Source organism: Nycticebus coucang, chromosome 15 (genome assembly GCF_027406575.1).
Source record: "Nycticebus coucang isolate mNycCou1 chromosome 15, mNycCou1.pri, whole genome shotgun sequence".
NCBI lineage: Eukaryota > Metazoa > Chordata > Mammalia > Primates > Lorisidae > Nycticebus > Nycticebus coucang.
Window position 1 is genome coordinate 64,370,315 of NC_069794.1, and position 19,882 is coordinate 64,390,196.

The following is a 19,882-nucleotide window of genomic DNA, read 5'->3' on the forward strand; positions in this document are numbered from 1 at the left end:
GACTACAGATGCTACATGACCAATGCCTGGCTAGTTTGTTTTTAGCAGAGATAGGGTTTCATTCTTGCTGAGGCTGGTCTCAAACTCCTGAGCTCAAGGAATCCACAGGATTTGGCCTCCCAGAGTGCTAAGATTACAGGTGTGAGCCATCACCACCACTAAAGATAATATCTTAACATTTGTTCTTGAGTCATTTTATTCAGAACCCCCCACCAAATGGAAAGACCACTATCACCTCAGATAAGGGGGGAATTAGAAATGAACTCTGACTGCCCTTCTTTATAGAAATTTCTTCCTGATGGGCCTGGAGAGTCACACCCATAGAAATCAAAGAATCTCTGAATCTGTCTATGATTTGGAAACTCTTACTTCAAGATGTACTGCTATTTTTGACCAAACCAATGTATAACTTCCATGTATTGATTTGCCTGCTACTTCTGTTCATCTGAAACGTACCTCAGCTTTTAAAAACCCTTCCTTGTAAGCCATGGGGGGTGGGGTTCAGATGTTAAGCCTTCGCTACCCGTTCTCCTGGCTTGGCACCATGTAATAGATGTCCTTTTCTCTCGCCACAAATCTCAGTGTCAATATCTGGCTTTATTGTGTTGTGTGAGCAACCCCAGTTTGGTTCAGTAAGAAAAATAGAACTTCTATACAATCCAGCAATGCAACTTTTGGTACACATCCAAAGAATTTAGAGCAGGATCTATAAGATACCCACATTGGTTGTAACATTAATTTGCAATAGTCAAGAGGTGAAAACAACCCAGCAATTGCCTATGGGTGAATGAATAAACAAAATGTGGTGCATACGTTTAATAAGATATTATTCATCCTTTACGAAGAGGGAAGTGCTGTCACATGTGACAACACAAGGAACCATTATGCTAGATGTAATAAGCCAGTCACAAAAAGACAAATACTCTGATTCCACTTACATGAGATATCTAAAGCAGTCAAAATCACAGGAAGAGAAAGTAGACAGTTTGTTGCTAAGGGCTGAGGCAGGGGTTGGGGGCGGTGGAGGAGTGGGGGTTGGGGGTCAGGGTGTATAGTTTCAGTTGTGCAAAATGAAAAAGTTCTAGAGATCTATTTCACAACAATGTGAATATATTCGACACTACTGAACTGTACGCTTACAAATGCTTGAGGCTGTAAATTTAACTTTATGTGTTTGTAACCACAATTTAAAAAATTAAAAAAATTATATCCTTGGGGAAATTCGTTTGTTAAATGAAGAAATCTTTGATAATGTAATTGATCACCTTGGTTTTTCCATAAGTATATCTTTGAAATTTGTATGCTGGATTTTCTTTTTCTTTTATTTATTTATTTTGGATTTTGGCCGGGGCTAGGTTTGAACCTGCCACCTCTGGCATATGGGACCGGAGCCCTACTCCTTGAGCCACAGGCGCCGCCCATATGCTGGATTTTCTTAAAGCAAAGCTTGCTTGTAACATGGGGGTGGAGATGCGAGTGTGCAGGTCATCGTCACTGGATCTTCTAACCCGGGTCTCCTTCCCATTACTTGTGGCATATTAATGTAGAATTAGGGCTCTCTGGCTAATAAGAGGCTTGAGATACACAAAAGGGCTCCTACTAATAGCCTCTGGAGGTGAATGATTTGACAGAATTCAGGTCAGAGGGGGTGGGCTCTACCGTCTTGATGCAGTTTCTACATAGGCTATAATAAAACATGTCATTGGCCTTTGTCTCTGGTTCCTGGCAGGGACAGAAACTAAAATCTTTGGAATTGCTTGAATGATAGAATATCTTCTGTTATTCAGAACAGGCCCCTTTGGAACACACATGGGTTTAAGCTAATAAGGTGAATTTTGGAGGATGAGGTCTGGTAGCCAGAGTAACCTACCCTGAGATTAGAAAGCCGGGACTTTCAGACGCCCAACCACAGCCTCCAGGAAGGGTAGAGCGGCTAGAGATTGAGGCCAATTACCAAACGTCAGTGATTTAATTTTAACCATACCCCTCAAACCTTCCCCAACAATAGGGTTCAGAGAACTTCTGGAATGGTAAACACAGTGAGATGGTGGTGGTGGGACGTCATGCCCAGGGGAGGTTTGGAAGCTCTATGCCCCTCCCCCCTCAATATCTCACCCTAGGCATCTCTTCCGTGAGGCTGTTTCTGTGTTGTGTTATTTACAATAAAAGTGTAACCATATTTTCCTGAGTTATGTGAACTGTTCTAGCAAATTATTGAATCCAAAAGGGAGTTGTGGGAGCCTCCAGTTAATAGCTGGTCAGTCTTCTGATGGTGGCCCTATGTGACTGGCACCTGAAGTGAGATAGTCTTGTGGGGCTAAGCCCCTAACTTATGGGATTTGATGTTAACTCAGGTACACAGTGTGAGAATGAAATTGAATTGTAGGACACCCAGTTGATGCCAGAGAATTGGGTGGTGCCAGAAAACACCTCAAACTACGTTTCTCCCTTGGTCTAGAAAGAGTTTAGTTTATGTTTCTTCCTTTTTGAGTGATCCCAGTCCAAGTAGAGGATGCCACCTCTAGAAAGAGGCTGGGGCTGTCAACCCAGCCTGGCAGTGAGGGTGTGAGTGGCAACCAGGATGAGCACACAGGGGGCTACTGTTTGGGCTATTGTGTGTCATGCTGACTGCAACCAACCCTGTGGTCATATCCAGCGTAAACTCTTCCTGCCTGTCAGATGCCTCAATCCCAGCTGTGATGCTCAGAGAGAAACCATGAGCCCTGAAAAACACCTTATTGTCTTGTGATGTCACCTCTGGAATGTTCTGAGTGTTTTGGTGACCAACTTCTACATAGGACCTATACCTGGCACCTCACATTGGTATGGCTTTTTACTTGAGATAGAAATAAGTATCTTAGACAAGGAAGTGGGTACAGCTATTTCTGCTTCAAAAACTTTCAAAAGGCTTTTCTGTGAGCTATAGTACCTGTATTAATTTCTGTTCAGAGATTGTCAAATCATCAGCTATCATCTACACATTCTTTCAAGACTCAGATTTTCATAATGCGTGTAATTGACAGTAGGTGAATGCATGAGTAGAAAGTCCTATTTTCCAAGTAGGCAGTTGAGGCCTAGATGGTGGGCTGGGAAGCAGAAATCTTCTTATTTTCTCTTTTCCACAGCACTCGAGGCCAAATTTTACAAGAAAAAGAGATACCAGATCTGAAAACCTAGAAATTCCAATCAATGTGGTTCTGCCTCAGGTAGGGACAATCACAGAAGGGTGTAACTATCAGTCCTAGTCAGAATAAGTGTCCTCTTTTGAAACTTGAGCAAGAGAGGCTCAGCACCTGTAGCTAAGCGGTTAGGGCACCAGCCACATATGCTGGTGCTGGCCTGGTTCAAATCCAGCCTGGGCCTGCTCAACAACAATGACAACTACAACCAAAAAATAGCCGAGCATTGTGGCAACCACCTGTAGTCCTAGCTACTTGGGAGGCTGAGGCAAGAGAATCACTTAAGCCCAAGAGTCTGAGGTTGCTGTGAGCTGTGACGCCACGGCACTTTAGCTGGGGCAACAGCTTTGAGACTCTGTCTCAAAAAACAAACAAACAACAAAACTTGAGCAAGAGAGAGGAGAAAAAGGAAAAAACAAATAAACCAAAAGCAACAACAACAAAAAAAAAATTTTGGGCAAGATTTTGTAGAATAAGCAGAAGAGTCAGCTGCTCAGATTTGCAGTATGTGTTGGCTGCCAGGCAGCTGTGTGGTTGGGAAGGCCACGTGGCTCTGTGGGCCTTGGGTTCCTCTGCCCTTAAATGAAGGGGCTGGATTTTGTTGACTTGGTAGGACCTTCTAGTCCAAACATTCCAAGTTTCTATGACGCTCTGAAGCAATCCAACCTTCTCAAAATGAGATCTTTCGCTGCTGTGCACTGTGGGGTTGAGGGCAAACTTCCCCTTTCTCCTGAAAGTTCTCAGAAAGATCAACTCATAACTAAGGCAGATTAGTAAGAGAAAGGTGTATTTACCATATACATGGAGAGAATCACAGAATGATTATCCAATATCCCATTGGGGTCCAGAAACTTTTATACCTTCCTTTTAGAGGGGAGAGGGAGATGAGAAATATATAGGTAATTTTGTTTAGAGGTGACAAATGGTGCTAGGGAGGAGAAAAGGATGGGGAAAAGAGATTGACTTGTTAGTGATTCTTTGGGAATTAAATTAGCCTTGAGAAACAGGTATAGTATTTAAAATGATTTGTGCCATGTCTGTCTGATTGCATTCTTGCTTTTCTTTTGTCTTTCCTGTAATATAGGGAGATAACAGGGAAGGGAAAGGAAGCCAGTTTCTTCTTTGATGGGTCCATCTGATTATGCAAACAGAAAGCCCCTTCCAAGGGCCTGTTGATCTCCAAGGGCCTTTAATTCAAAATACTCTTTGAGTCATATTTTGGGGTGAAATTTCCTGAGTTCCTTCAGTACCAACTCTGGATTTCTGGGGGAAAATCAGAAATGGGAGTTGGAATCAAATGTATAAGAAGGAATGCTGAGAAGACCTCTTAAGTGGACCATGGGGTACAGAGTTATTTGGAGTTGTCAAGAGATGTAAACTCTGCTATGTACCAAAGATAGAGTGTAAGGAGATGGGCATATGTTTTTTCAAGGCCAATGAATTGGTGAAATCCTGCCAGGCTTGAGGTTCTCAGGTCTCCTCTTGTAATCAGCGGTTTCCGTGGTGGAATCTCTTGACTAATTGTTTCTACCACTGCTATGTCACAAAGGGGTGGCCTTGCTTGCTTCAGAGTCACCTAAGCCCCCATTGGAAGACCATGGCCATGCAGCCAGAGGGGTTGAAATGTAGGATGGAGGAATCCAGTGCAGAGGTAAATCTCTGAAAGCTCTGTCCAGGGGTGTGTAGGAGGAGGACCCATCACCTATGGCCATTCTCTCCACACAACTGTAACAATCTAGGCAAGGACATCCAGCAGAAGGCAAAACATAGAACAAGAAACATTCTGGGTGCTTACCTTATACCTTTGTAATGAGCAGCCACTTTTCTATCTGTTTCAGCTCTTGAGTCTTAGCCAGAATCTAAGTTTCTCCTGCTCATTCGACAGGATGACAACAAGCTGTAGGGATCTTTTTAGGTCTGATTCTTTCCACTTGCAATACGCATGGACTCCCATGGCACTCCTCCCCACTGAGGCTGCGCGTTGCTCTTAGTCCCTTGCCAGCTCGTCCACACCAATGTTTCCATCTCCAAGGGACAGGCAGAGGATGTTGAGCTGAAGGTGGGGAGAGGATGGCAGTAGGATTTGAAACAGTAGTAGCCATGTGATAGAGAGAATAGAAAGATGCTTCCTTCCACACCAAGCACAACTTTCCCTCCCCAGCTCTTGGAAACAGCCCAGCAGGTTGAGGAGGCGGGATGGTTTCTTAGAGCAGTGGTCCTCAGCCTTTTTAGCACCAGAGACCGGTTTCATGGAAAGACAATTTTTCCATGGACTGGGGGTGGGGTGGGGTGATGGCTCGGGGGATGATTCAAGCACAATCAAATTTATCATGCACTTTATTTATATTATTATTACATTGAATATGTAATGAAATAATTATATAACTCGCCATCCAGCAAATGCAGCTTAATTGTCACTTGCCATTCACTGATAGGGTTTTGAGACGAGTCTGCAAGCAATTGATTTATTATGGTGTCCATGTACTTAAAACTTTCTGCTAATGATAAAATATGTATTTGCAGCCACTCTCCAGCACAGTCATCACTGCCTCAGCTCCACCTCACATCATCAGGCATTAGATTCTTTTTCTTTTTTCTTACTCTGTCATCCTGGGTAGAGTGCTGTAGCATCATAGCTCACAGCAACCTCAAACTCTTGGGCTCGAGTGATCCTCTTGCTTCAGCCTCCTGAGTAGCTGGGACTATAGATGCCTGGCACAATGCCTGGCTAGTTTTTCATCTCTCTTTATTCAGGCTGTTTCAAACTCCTGAGCTCAAGCAATCCTCTCTCTGCCTCAGCCTCCCAGAGAGCTAGGGTTACAGGCCCATTAGATTCTCTTAAGGAGTGCAGCCTCGATCCCTCCCTTGCAAAGTTGACAGTAGGGTTTGCACTACTATGAGGATCTAATGGCCCCACAGATGGGACAGCAGCAAGAACACAGGCAGTGACTTGAGGGATGGGGAGTGGCTGTAAACACAGATAAAGCTTTGCTCGCTAGCCTGTTGTGCAGCCAGGTTCCTAACAGGCCCCCGCCCACTGGCCTGAGGCCTGGGGGTGGGGGTCAAAGTTTTAGAGGGTTTGACCTTGTTCTGGGGCTGCCCACTTCCTGTGATGGAGCACCTGGAGCTGCTGCTGGGGTCTTGGAGGGAAGGATGGGCATGGAATGAGAGGATATCTGCCATCTCAGCACACATGCCCCACCTGGCCAGATGTGATCTGGTAGGTGCACCTGCCAAGGGGGCACAATACTTTGTGCACGAAGTTTTGGATACCTGCCAAGATGCTCTAGCCTGGTACTCTGGGGGAGAAGTTGGTGTCTATAACTAGATAATTGGAACCTAACCCCCATCGGGGCTGTGGGAGGGACTGATGTGCTCTCTCCATATCTCCAAATGAGATGGTACATGGTTCAGGGGAAAGGATTGATCTAGAAAACAAGGGGAGGAAGAAATGCTGACAGGGCTGATCAGATCATGTGTTGGGCACAAGGCCTTGAAAGTGGGAGCTAGAGAATTTATAGGTATGGGAACTGGTATACCCCGGAGCCCCATTGGTAATAGCAGGGCTGGAGGTAGGGGTGTGAACCCAGGTCAGTGTCTATGCTTTCCTCTCTGCTGCAGGCTAGGCACATACCACCTGGCTGGGACAGTTTGTGTCTTAGTTCTGTGGTTCTTCTCTTGTTTTTAGGAGATGTCACCTCCTCTTCCCAGGTCTTAACTGCTCATGGGGAACTCCCTGGGTACACCTGCCACATACTGCTTTATTCTGGGGTGGAAGGACTCGGTGGGTGGTGGCAGCCCCGTGTCTATAAGAAATGCCTCTGGCATCCAGCTCACAGTCCTGCAGTTCTGCGCACGGGGCTTCTCAGTGACATTGCAAATGCCTGTGGTTCACTACTTGTTAGCACCCTTAGGTCTTTTCAGGTCTTATTGATTTCCCATTTTTTGTCCTCACATTAAATATTTGTGTTTTCTGATCTATTTCCCTTCAGTGCATTCACTTGGAAGCCATCAATGTTATTTCCTGCCCGAGCTAGCTGAACTCCTAGTTCCTTTTGTACGTAATGATTCAGTTCTCACAGGCATTGGCATTTCCCCAGTGACACTCTGTGTGAATTTCATTAAGGCATTGTTTACTCCCAGATCCTTAATGAAGGAGTAGCGCCAGAGCAGACCAAGCTCCCACGGTACCCTGCAAGGGCTCCTCCCTCCCTCCCTCCCTGTGGCCTTTTCTCCTTTGTTGGGCTTGTTCCTCTGAACCGTGGAATCCTGCTGACAGCACCTGTATTTCTGCCAGTTTGAATAACTGTTCAGAGGACGATTTCAGGAGGTTCTCTCTTAAACAATTAGCTAAAACCACCACATATGCCACCTTCTTTATCCTCTTTGCTGTTAATGTTGTAGTTCTATCAAAATCAATCACACTTACCTTGTGAGTTATCCTTTTGGCTGTTGGTGTTTATTAAAACAAACATTGACTTTGTCAAGGTACTGGGGAGCTGAGTTAATTTAAAATAATGATAATGAGACTCAGCCTTGTCATCTCATCTGAAAGTCAGTAGCATGTTTGGCTTTTCCTTCCAGAATCCTGGAGTCACTCCGTGTCACGTGCCTTAAAAGAACCTCAAATGGCAGAATGTTCTCTGATAGTAACCCTACCAGGCATTTTTGGGCATCTCTTCTGGGTTGTGGTAGCCTCTTTTTCCCAGTAGTGGAGAGGACGCTAGTACATGGCAGCTAAGCCTGGCTCGTTGCTTAGTCCTGTCCCCAGGTTTTTTAGCTGGTAGGCCACCAACCCCAGAACTCCATCCTAGAAGGTCCTGCCCAGTGAACCCTGATCCTTAGATGTCTTGTAACACTGTAAAGGACTTTGGTCCTGTTACCTCCCCTTTGGCCTTCAGCTTTTGGCTTTTGGCTTTTACCTCTCTTCTTTCTTTCTTTTTCTTTTTTTTTCCCCATCCCTGACCAGTCTTTCAATTGGTCACTCTTCCCCAAGTTCTTCACTTGCCACCAGGCTGTGAAGAAATCTGACAGACATACACAGTTGGTGATTTCAAGCATTTTCCTCCTGGGCCAGTCACATTTCTAAAGGAGATGCTGGGAGGTGTTGGGGTGCTGCAGGCCTAATACTTAGGAAGAATTCCAGTTCATAGGCGGGAGGTGGGGCTTGGTACCCGTAGCACAGTGGTTACAGTGCCAGCTACATACACCAAGGCTGTTGAGTTCAAACCTGGCCCGGTCCAGCTAAAACAACAATGACAACTACAACAAAAAATAGCCAGGCATTGTGGCGGGTACCTATAGTACCAGCTACTTGGAGACTGAAGCAAAAGAATTGTCTAAGCCCAAGAGTTTGAGGTTGCTGTGAGCTGTGGTGCCATGGCACTCTACTGAGGGTGACATAGTGAGACTATGTCTCAAAAAATAAATAAATAAATAAAACAAAAAAAAAAAACAGGCAGAAGGTGAGACTTCAGGCGTCCCTGTGAGGGTGGTGTTTGTGTCCACAGCCCTTCCTGGAGTCCCAGCTAGGAGTACGGTGCTCCTGAGGACATACCCTCATTGTCACCTTTCTAATATCTGATAGGAAGATATTGTGGAAGTCAAAATAAAAACGTAGAGACAAATCCCTAAATTTAACATTTTATTTGGGAAGAAAGAGTTGCAATTTGGGGCATATGCACAGACCCAGTGGTCTTTGGTTTGTTCAAAAAATGAAGAGAAGGTTGGAGATTTTATAAAAAAGAGCAGGAATGTTAGGCATGGTTTTGAGACAAAGTTCACTGGTATCAATCAGTAAAGGTTTGGGGAGCTGACAAGCTCCAGTTGGTAGATGATGGTGGTAGGCAAAAGTAGTTCAGAGTTACAAGTTATCTCAGCAGTTACAGATAACACTGGCTTCAGGTTACCACGGGCAGTTTCAGATGCCGAACTTGCAGAGAATTCCGTCTCTGCAGCAATGAGTGCTCCCCCTGCAGCATCCCCTTGACTGTGATTTAGTTGGGTATGACAAGACGACTCAATCAGCATGATCAGCTTGCACAGGATGAGCCCACAGCTGACTTTCCCCCTTCTGCTTCCATCTCGTTGCCCATTCTTCTGTGAAGAAGGCACTCTTTTTTTTCCCTACCTGCTGAAAAGTCCCTATGTGAGGATACTTCTCAGAGACCAGGAATGGACAATCCTTTCCCTCATGGGAAAGTTGGGCCATGCTACTGATGTGGGGGAGCCCCAACAAAAGAGGAAAGCCCTCTGAACTCACCAAGTGGGTTCTTGGCTTCATGTGGGAAAGAATTCAGGAAAGAATTGGAGAGCAAGCTAGTAACGAGAGAGAGAGAGAGAGAGAGAGAGAGAGAGAGAGACAATAGATTCTACTCTATAGACAGAGTAGGGGGCCTTTGCTTGAGCAGGAATTGCCTTATAGGGCGCTGGTAACATTTTTATGTATTCAAAACCCTTTAGGATACAGCCATAAGCAAACATTGTCTTGTGGTCAGGCCATAAAGGTTAATCATAAAGTGCCATCACAGAAAGGTCAGCACAGTTTGTAAGGCATTCAGCTTGGTAATTCACTCGTCCTCAGGTGGTCCTGGGCTGTTGACTGGCCAGTGACCCTCCCTTGCTCAGGGTGGTTGTGTCTGGTGTCGGTCGACACAGCTACACTCAGGCTCTCTCGACCTTCCTTACCTGCCTTCTCCCCGTGTTACTACCGTGGGCTCTACCTCCCAGGCTTAGGAGAATCTTTCTTGGGTGTTCCGGGGGGCTTTTTATTTCCACACACATCTTCCCGGGGCTGAAGGATGTCAGGGCATATTAACTCAGCCCATGAAACCAACTAGGTTCAAACACAGGCTGAGGAGGTCTGAGATCCTATACCCACTTGTGTTTGCTTAGCTCTGATGCCTACTTTTTGGAAAGTCCTTTTGTAAGGAAATATATTCGGCATTTGCTAAAGTGGTTTAGGCCAGGAAGGTTTTACACCTTACCAGTATAACTGACATCTGTCTGTCTTTATGACAACTTGCCTACCACTTTCTTAGCCTCTTAGGAAGTAGACAGAGCAACTATGTTTTAGAGGTGACATTCAAAGAAATGAAGCAGTCAAAGGTGAGACATTTGAGCCCAAAGCTGCTGGGAATTTAGGGCCTCTACTATCGCTGGATTATAGAGGCAAGATGACAGATGACAGAAAAGACAACTAGCTTGCTTGAGTGAGGGAGCAGCTTCCTCTAAGGCAGTGGTTCTCAATCTTCCTAATGCTGCCACCCTTTAATACAGTTCCTGTGGGTCGCGACCCACAGGTTGAGAACTGCTGCTCTAAGGGGAGTACATAGATGGACCCAGGGCTTTGTGGAACTCACATGGGGAGAAACCCATCCACTGTTACAGATTTTATATCACACAGTAACAGCTTTGCCCGTGATGATTTTAAAGTTTTAAAATATGAATTGAAATGAGGCTATAGCTTTACCAAAACACGCTAAATAGTCTATATTAACACAAAAGAAATTGCTACTTTTTTAGACCCAAATAGTGAAATATTAATCATTTAACTCAACTCAATATTTCCTCCCAACCTTTCAGTGCGTTTTGGTTGATTGGCAAGGACTTGTTAAATCTCCATTGTATGTGAACTTTGCTGTTCTGATTCCCAGGACTAGGGATGTCAAAAAAAAAAAAGGATAGGCAACTGTCCTTGGGGAGCTGAAATTTATTCATATAGATAATAATATTTAAATATTATTATTATAATATTATAAAGGATAGGTAAATGTCCTTGGGGAGGGGGACTGGATGTAAGAGAACCCTTGCAAGTAATAATATTAACATACTCAGATAAAATATCTGAGTATTGTGGAGTGCTAGAATGAGCATGGAGTTTGGGGTCAAATATCCTAGTTTTAAACTCTGGCTGTACTTAAGTAGAAACATGCCAATTCTTTAGGGTATGATATTACATTTGAATACAGAAAGCATTTAGCATATTGTCTGATACATAATAGACACACCATAAGTGTTATTTCCTTTTTCTTGTTCTATACACTCTTCCTTTAAGGAAATGTGATGCAATTTCTCTTATAAATGCCATAACACCTCCTGTGTATCTATAGTTCTTTATAAACAGAGATAATGTTACATATTCCCCTTCTCCTTTTGAATTCCATAACAAACTCTTTGAAATGAATAGGGCAAATGTTAGTGAGATTGCTGTGGATGGTTGTACAGATCCTGCCCTGCAACAATAGTTGTGAATAGCACTCCCCTGGCTTGGGTGTTTTACTGCCTGCAAAAATGGATGGGGCGGCCCTGAATTGTGTTAGTGTCTGCATTTTCTAGATGCAGAAACTGAGACACAGAAATTAAGTGACTTTGTAAAGATCATTCATTTATACAGTACTGAGCCAGGACTTTCTTCAGGTGTTATAACGTCCAGTCTCCTATTCCCACACCTCACTTCCTGTGTTCATGTTTCTTGCACTTTGATTTCTCTCATTTGCACCAAGAAATAATTGGTGCTATTTACTAATCCTTCAAATTGACTGGAAGTTCCCAGACAGCAGGGTCTGTGAGCTTGGAACACAGTAGATGCCAAGTTAATGTCAGCTGATTGGTGCAAATGTAGAGGAAAAATTGGTGCAAGAACATTCCAAGTTGGAGAAAAGTTAGGGGGAAGAATTTCTATTCTACAAGGTCAAGAGTTTTCCTTTGAGCATTAAATCCAGCTAGCTTTGACTGCAATCAGAGAAATATCACAGGAAAAAAAAAGGAATGTAGGAATTTATTTGGATCAATGTTTCCCCAAAGTCCAATCATGGTTCTTGTCATAGCTGAAAATGCCTGTATGCTTGATATTTTTCCATAAATCTTCTCACTTTCAGAAATAGGAACTGTGCTGCTTCCTCTGGCCCACCTTAATAATATCCACAGGATTATGGGCTTGGTAATAGGTATTTTTCTATTATCCATTCAAACAAATACATAACTATTAAATTTAAAAATATATATTTATGTATTTTGAGAAAGTAAGCCATGAGACAATGCTGGACTTGACCACTTACTTGTCCTGTCTGAGGAATGTACCAGGACTGAGTCATAAGAGGACCATTTGGTTTCCTATTAAGGAGGTCAAGAGGATCTCTTAGTCCATCAACATTTCCTGGATTACTGTGGGTATGGAGCAGGTATGAAGGCACAAGGTCTGCTTGGGAAGGGTCTGCCACTTAAGGGAGAGGACAAGATGCCATCTAGGTTAGGAAAAGAGGGCTACTATGGCCATTGTGGTTCCATTTTACAAATGCAAATCCCTTGGATCAGAGAAAGTTAGGCCAATGGAGCATGTGGAGATAATGCCTCCAACACTTCATTATACAGAATTGGAAACTAAGGCCAGAAAGTGATAGGATGTGGTCACGGTCACCTGATGGTGTGTGAAAGGACCAGGGCTCAAATACCCAGATTGTGCCTAGCTAGGGATCTGCCATGGTGCAAGCTTTTACCCAGTGCATTTCTTTTAAGGGGTCAGTTGAACATTCCCTGGGCACTCAGTCTGGAATGTGGACATAGAACAAAGGCAGGTGACTGGCATGAGTTAAAGGCCATCATGGACATGTAGACACATTAGTGTGGCCTTGATTAGAAACTTGGTGGAACTAGGTGATGGTCCACGGTTCATTAAACTATTTTCTCTCTTTTCGTATATATTTGAAAATTTCCATTATAAAAATTTAAGAAAAACCATCTTGACAAGTCTTTTAATAAATCCACAGAGATTTCCCATATGTATACTTCGTATGTCAGTTCAGAGAGCAGGATGTGATTTTGTATCTTAGTGAGTGAGCTAGTGCTGGTTATTTAACCTCTCTGAGTTTGCTTCTCCATCTGTAAAATGGGGGTAATAGTAACATCTTATATGTAAGTGTTGTGAAGATCAAATGAATTCAATAGGCAGAATGTTCAGTTCAGGGCCTAGCATGAAATTGGGGCTCAATATTTGTTTTCTTCTTCCCTTTCCTTCTCAGGATTCAGATACACACATGTGGTTTTACTAAAAACACGTTTTTTTCCCCATAGTAATACCTTCTGGATCCAGATCTGTTGAGATGGAGCTCTGGACTGGTTCTAGTGTAAGGATGGAGGGACCTCCTACAATTCATTCCTTCTTGGCCTTTGCTTCATCTTCCCAGAACTCCAGACCTCAGGTGTTATCCACATTGAGATTCATTCTAATACCCGACTCAGACATAGGCTCAAAGGTTCTTTCCCAACAGAGAAATGTGAATACCATGGAGGCTGAATTTATTTAAAGTAAATAAGGTTCTGATTGCAAAATGCCCTCACGCCCTTGCTATCTGGAAGATTGAGCATATCCTTACAAAGTTAATGACATGTGCTTATTGCAAAGTCAACCGCACAGAACTGCATCTTCTATTTGTCTAGCTCTTTGAGTCTTAAGGAATTCTAAGAACTTCATACACTATGCAAATTATATCTCTCTCTCCACACATACATAATACCGATAACCTGACTTGTTTTCCATCTTCTTTATCCATACAATTGTGAAAATAATCTAAGAAATAAGGCATTAATATCTGGAGAACATTGATGTACTTGAATGAAAAGTTTTTGATGTATTTGGAAGTAGCTATCCTGATTTTATTTTTATTTAAATGTACTGCTGCAGTTGCGTTGCCTCTTTTCCAGTGTGCATTCCACCCGTTCACTTCTTTTTGAATATATCCCAGAATTCTTGCATGAGTGAAATCTACTTAATAACAGTACCTTACAATTCTCTGTCACTTGGCGGATTTAAAAACATTTTTGCATTTGTTATCCCATTCAATTCTTGCAACAATGTTGTTAATTAAGCAGGGAGTATATTATTGTTTCCATTTTACAGGTACATTTCACTGACTTTTCATGTTGGAAGGTGCCTTTAAGACCATGGAGTCTGATTGCTTCTTTTTCACCAGTGAAAAATCTGGATGTCAGAGAGGGTGAGAGAGCTCTCTGCCCATCAGAAACAGAAGGAGAATCTTTGAGACCTCCTAGTCTTGGCCCCTCAGTCCTTAACCGTGGTGTAACCCTCATCTAGGCAAATTGCACATTCCATGTAACTCAAAGCTGTCCTGAGCACTAGTAGCCAGAATCACCTTAAAAGGAGCTGGTCAGAACTGCAGATTCCTGGGCCTCGCCCCACACTGACGGAATCAGATGTACAAGTAGGAGGCTCAGAAATCTGCATTTAAAACTTGGATTATTCTTCTGTACTGGGGAATATGAAAGCCACTGGGTTGTTGAATTTAAGCTCCGTGGATCTGATCCCCATTTTATGTTGTGGTCTTGAGATTCACCACTACCCTCATGATAGGGCGACAGAGTGTGCTCTCACTCATTATCTCTATGAGTCAAGGAGGTAAATGCAATTACCTAATTTGAAATTATAGAAACACTAAAGCTCAAATAATTTGACAAATTCTTTTTTTTTCTTTTGACAAATTTTTTGTAACTGATAAATGGTGAGGCCAGGACTCAAAATATGTTTGACTCTAAAATCAATGCCATTAGCCTCCACAGTTATTTTAATGGGTTTCATATCAGCAAATTTTCCTACTTGCTAAAATTTGTTTGTAACCCCCAAATCAATACTCACAGCACTTTTACGGTTACTCTAAAATATGCACAGAGAAGTGAAAAATTTTGCAAATAATGCTGAGTTCCCAGCTAAAGTCTTCTTGTTTCAGCTCTCACACTGATAGTGTCCTTTTGACAGTCTATTTAGTGCCATTTTTTTTTTTTTTTGCACTCTAATACTTTGCATTGGTGATTTTGTTGTTAAAAATGGCTTCCAGGTGGGGGCAGCTGAGGTATGTGCAGAGGGGAGGAGAGAGGATCTGGAGTCAGGCCTCCAGGTGCTTTCCAGCTGTGAGCTGTCACACGGAGTGTCAGGCCCTGCAGGTACACAGGGCACTCCCCCAGTGCCCTCCACCCCCTGCCAGGATGCCCTCACCAAGCCTGAGGCCACGTGGACCCACAAGCTGCTCGGAAAAGCTTGCCCAAGGTCCAGCCTGGCACCTAGACACCATATCAGCCAGTGATCTTGGTGAGGACAAAGGCCTCCTCTCTGGCCAGCAAGAAGTGCAGGGGGAACCTGCCCAAGGTGTCCATGCAGATCCTCGGGAACTAGCTGTACATGCACCTCCGTAACGCATTTCTAGACCAATCCGTCAGTGCTGTAGATATGTAACTGGTTCATCAACACTTGGAGTTGGCTTCTCCCACCATTTCCCGCTGGGGGTGAGGCCTCAGCTATGGCCCTCTGGGCAGAAGCAGCCCTCAGTGCTGGCTGTCTCTGTACCAGTCTCCCCCAATGTGCTGTTCCTGTCTGTGTGCTCCATGCCACTTCACTCAAGCCAGGGAAAAAGCCAGCAGCCCCTTTCTCACAGGGAGAGCTGGAGCCCCCTAAGCCTCTGGTGACCCTGGTGGCAGCCTCCCCCTGCTGACCAGGGCTGAGCCAGAAGCCTCACAGGTAGACTCTTCAACATGCCTCCACCCACAGGCCCAGAGCAGGATGCAGGAGACTTCAGCAGCTTGCAGCTGCTGGTGGAGGTGGCTCTACAGAGGGCAGCTGAGATGGCACTTCAGAAGCAGCAGGACCCATCTCTCCCATTACCACACACTCTCATTCCTTTAGTCTCTGAAAACCCCAAGTAGGCTCTTCCTACTCAGAGGTGCTTGAGGGTTGAGACAGCTGCCCTGGGTTTCCGTTTTGGTTCCCTTCCATACAAAGGGTTTTCTATGGATCACTGCCAAACATCAGGATCATCTCTGTCCAGAGGTCTTCAGCGGGAAGACGCCAGCTGGAGTCACTGTTCCGTGACAGAGGGACCGCTCCTCTGCTAACTTTGCCATTTCTCCAGGCCTCCCCTCAGTGGTGAGATCAAGAGATTGGAGACAGGGATGGTGGTGCTTCTCCAGAGGATTCCTGGGACACCTTTGTTTCAGCCTGGTTTCCAGGGCTGGGCTTAGGAGTCCAGCTACATTCAGACCTATGCTGGTTCCAAGCCGCCAGGTGTGGACATTCCAAGTTCATAAATGTGAACAAAAAAGAGGAGCCCAGCAGATGTAACAGAACTGACTCCAGATGAATGTTTAGGTTTTTGCTAAACTGTTTATTTTTCCCTTTTTGCTGTAGTTTGCATTAATGGGAGTAGTTAGCCCAGGTGTGGGGAATGAGAATGCATTGCACAGTGGAATCTGACAAACTAGGAATGACCCGCCACTGCGATTTGGGAGTGTTTTATAAGGAAAGGAGTATTTTTATGTTGAGTACCAGCTAACTCTGTAGTTGTGTGAAATTCCAAATGGTTGTTGTATTGTTGGTTTGGGTAACCAAAACAAACAACAACAACAACAAAACAACTTGTGGACATTGGCTTTTCTGCATCAGGCACAGGAGATAAAAGATAGTCCTTAGAATCTGACTAAACCTTACAGGTCCAAAGCAGAGAAACATGGTAAAACCAGAGAGGTGTTTTTTTGTTTGTTTGTTTGTTTTATTTACTGTATTTTGGGTGGTGGGGATGGTGGGGAAGTAAGCTAGACTGAAGCAGTGGATATTTTTTCTTTAATGTTCTCTCTTTTTTATTCTCCAAATAGATGCTCACACAGAGAAAAACCCAATTCAAGTTTGGGGGAGGGGAGAGGAGAGAGGAGGGGAAAGGAAGGAGGAGAAGGATTGTGTGCTCCACGTGGATAATGGGTAAAGGTACAGGGCGCATCTGGGCGCAGGACACAACTACAACAGGAACTTTACCTTGCAAATGCAAACATTGTAATCTAATCGTTTGTACCTTCATATTGATCCGAAAATTAAACAAGTAAGATAAAAATGGCTTCTAAGCCCTCACAAGCTAGGTGCCGTGTAATATTCCCCTCAATCACAAGAAGGCTGTGTGAGCCTTATGGAGACAACGCGTGTTAGACAAGTTATATCCAGGCATGAAAGACAGTGCTGCTGCCATACCTACCAATTAAGGTCTGTTTAAACAGAAACACGCAAAACGAGGTTGTGTATTGATCAGCTGACAAAAATGCTGTGGCTAGAGGCTCGCAGGAACCTAGTCCTGTGTCTCCCTGGGAGCAATGGTTCTGCATTCGTTAATTCAGTGTTGGAGGTGACTTTGTAGAGCGGAACTGCCTGTGCGTACTAGAAAGTATTTCCCTGGTAGGACCCCAGGAGGTAAGAGTACCACAGTGGCGGGGCCAGGCTATCAGGCTGCGTTTATTGGGGTGGGGTGGCGGGGGTGTCTGGGTCTCTCGCTTTGCCGCTGGCCCTGGGCGTGTCGGCCTGTCTAACGCTGGGTTTCCCTGCTCTCTCCGCAGAGGGGCACGGCTGAGCCCTTCCTGAGGCTGCACAACCTCTATTCCACCCCTCGCTGCGCAAGGCAGGCCGCCCTGCCCCGGCCGAGCCGCAGGGTCGCCAGCCAGCACTCGTACCCGCTGAACCGCTTCTCCTCGGTGCCCACGGACCCCATGGAGCGCCCCACCTCGCAGGCCGACCTGGAGCTGGACTACAACCCGCCGCGCGTGCAGCTCAGCGACGAGATGTTCGTCTTCCAGGACGGGCGCTGGGTGAACGAGAACTGCCGCCTGCAGTCGCCCTACTTCTCGCCGTCGCCGTCCTTCCACCACAAGCTGCACCACAAGCGGCTGGCCAAGGAGTGCCTGCTGCAGGAGGAGAACAAGTCCCTGCGCGAGGAGAACAAGGCCCTGCGCGAGGAGAACAAGACGCTCCGCAAAGAGAACAAGATCCTGCAGGTGTTCTGGGAGGAGCACAAGGCCACGCTGGGCCGGGAGGACAGCCGGGCGTCGTCGCCGCTGCTGCACAAGGACGCCGCGTCCCCGGAGCTGGCCAAGAAGGACGCGGCGGCGGCCCCGCAGGTGCACCGCAACAAGGAGAGCAGCACCCTGCAGCTGCTGCGGGAGGAGAACCGCGCCCTGCAGCAGCTGCTGGAGCAGAGGCAGGCCTACTGGGGCCCCGGGGAGGACAAGGCGGCCCCTGCCGACGACAGCAAGCCCGCCGCGTCGCCGCACGAGGAACCGCACAGCCCCGGGCTGCTGCCCGACCAGAGCTCAGGCCTCTGCTCCTCGTTCGAGGAGCCCAAAGGGACCTCGACGCCACAGGAGGACTCCAAGACGCTGCGAGCGCTGCGGGAGATGGTCAGCAACCTGGCCGGGCCCTCTGGGGAGGAGGAGAGCAAGGCCGGCCCAGGCCTGCCCGACGGCCCGTCGCTGCAGCTGCTGAGGGAGATGAACCAGGCGCTGCAGGCCCTGCGGGAGGAGAACCGGCTGCTGCAGGAGGAGAACAGGGCCCTGCACGTGCTGCGGGAGGAGCACCGCATCTTCCAGGAGGAGAACAAGGCCCTGTGGGAGAACAACAAGCTGAAGCTGCAGCAGAAGCTGGTCATCGACACGGTGACCGAGGTCACTGCCCGCATGGAGATGCTCATCGAGGAGCTGTACGCCTTCATGCCGGCCAAGAGCAAGGACCCCAAGAAGCCCAGCAGGGTCTGAGGCCTCGCCGTGTGCCGGGACGCCGGGCTCGGGGCACGGGGCCGGCGGAAGAGCGTCCCCTGCCTTCCCCAGCCTCCTCGCCTTCGCCACCTGTTCACGCCCCCGGGAGAGCAGCGTCATCCGCCTTCCCAAACGCAGAGAAGTAATAAAGGTGTGAGGAGGCTGGGGCCGGTCAACGCCAGTGTGCTGCTCTGCCGTCTTTTTCTTGCTTTTTAGAAAAGGTAGACTTTATTTTGTAGAGCAGTTTTGGTTTCTCGGTTACACTGAGAAAGTACAGAAGTTCCCATCTGCTCCCGCCCCCCTCTCCCCCCCCCCACACATAAGCCCTCGCTCCAGAGTGGTGCCTGAGTGACCGACCATCGAGCCGCGTGGGCACCTTGCAGTCACTCAGATTTCACTGTTTACGTTAGGGTTTGCTCCCCAGGATGAACAAGTGTGTAACGACATGTCGCCTTCATTGTAGGATCATACCCAGCAGTTCCACTGCCCTAACCCAGCCCTGCCGCTGTGCTCTGCCTGCTCCTCCCTCACCCACACCCCCTGGCAACCATGAATATTTTTACTATCTCCGTAGTTCCGTCTTTTCCAGAACGTTGTATAAGTTGGAATTGTACTTCATAGAGGCTTTTCAAGTTGGCGTCTTTCACTCAGATTTGCAGTGAAGTTTCCCCGTGTCTTTTCATAGATCGATAGCTCATTTCTCTTTAGCACTGAATAATATTACATTGTCCGGATGTCCCATCATTTATTTATCTGTTCACCAACTGAGCACCGTGTTGGTTGCTTCCACGTTTTGGCAGTTAGGAATCTGATTTCTCTCCTTTCTTCCCCAGCCCGTTTCTTGCCTCTGCCTCGATTACTGTCTTTTTTTCTTTTATTTTTCCCCCTTCTTTCTCCTTTTCTCTTCCTCCTTTGTCTTTCTTGCTGTCTCATCACCTCTAATTTCCGAGGCTGTGAGGTGAGGTTGGTCTATGGGAGAAAGGTCACTCTGAGCAGTAGATTCTGGTGCCCCTGGTGATACTTGGGGCCTGGCACCTTTACAGTGGGGGCTGTCTTGAGCATTGTACATGTTTACCAGCATCCAAGGCCTCCTCCCACTAGGTGCCGGTAACAGCCACCTGACCTCCAGC

At 46.1% G+C, this 19,882-nt stretch overlaps 1 protein-coding gene and 1 pseudogene across 1 annotated transcript; both read left to right on the forward strand.

Annotated features, from left to right (window-relative positions):
* The first annotated feature begins 2,668 nt into the window (after positions 1-2,668).
* CBY2 (chibby family member 2) lies at positions 2,669-18,933 on the forward strand. Its single transcript, XM_053563615.1, has 3 exons — positions 2,669-2,823; positions 3,126-3,206; positions 17,562-18,933. Exons 1-3 carry the CDS (start codon positions 2,749-2,751, stop codon positions 18,750-18,752), a joined length of 1,347 nt encoding a protein of 448 aa, XP_053419590.1. The 5' UTR covers positions 2,669-2,748; the 3' UTR covers positions 18,753-18,933.
* LOC128566966 (homeobox protein TGIF2-like) lies at positions 15,018-15,890 on the forward strand (annotated as a pseudogene).
* Positions 18,934-19,882: the final 949 nt, after the last annotated feature.

Coding starts and splice junctions, on each gene's coding strand:
- CBY2 (XM_053563615.1), top strand. CDS start 2,749: ATGTCACCTCTGGAATGTTCTGAGTGTTTTGGTGACCAACTTCTACAT. Junction 2,824..3,125: donor ATACCTGGCACCTCACATTG/GTATGGCTTTTT, acceptor TCTTTTCCACAG/CACTCGAGGCCAAATTTTAC. Junction 3,207..17,561: donor TCAATGTGGTTCTGCCTCAG/GTAGGGACAATC, acceptor CTCTCTCCGCAG/AGGGGCACGGCTGAGCCCTT.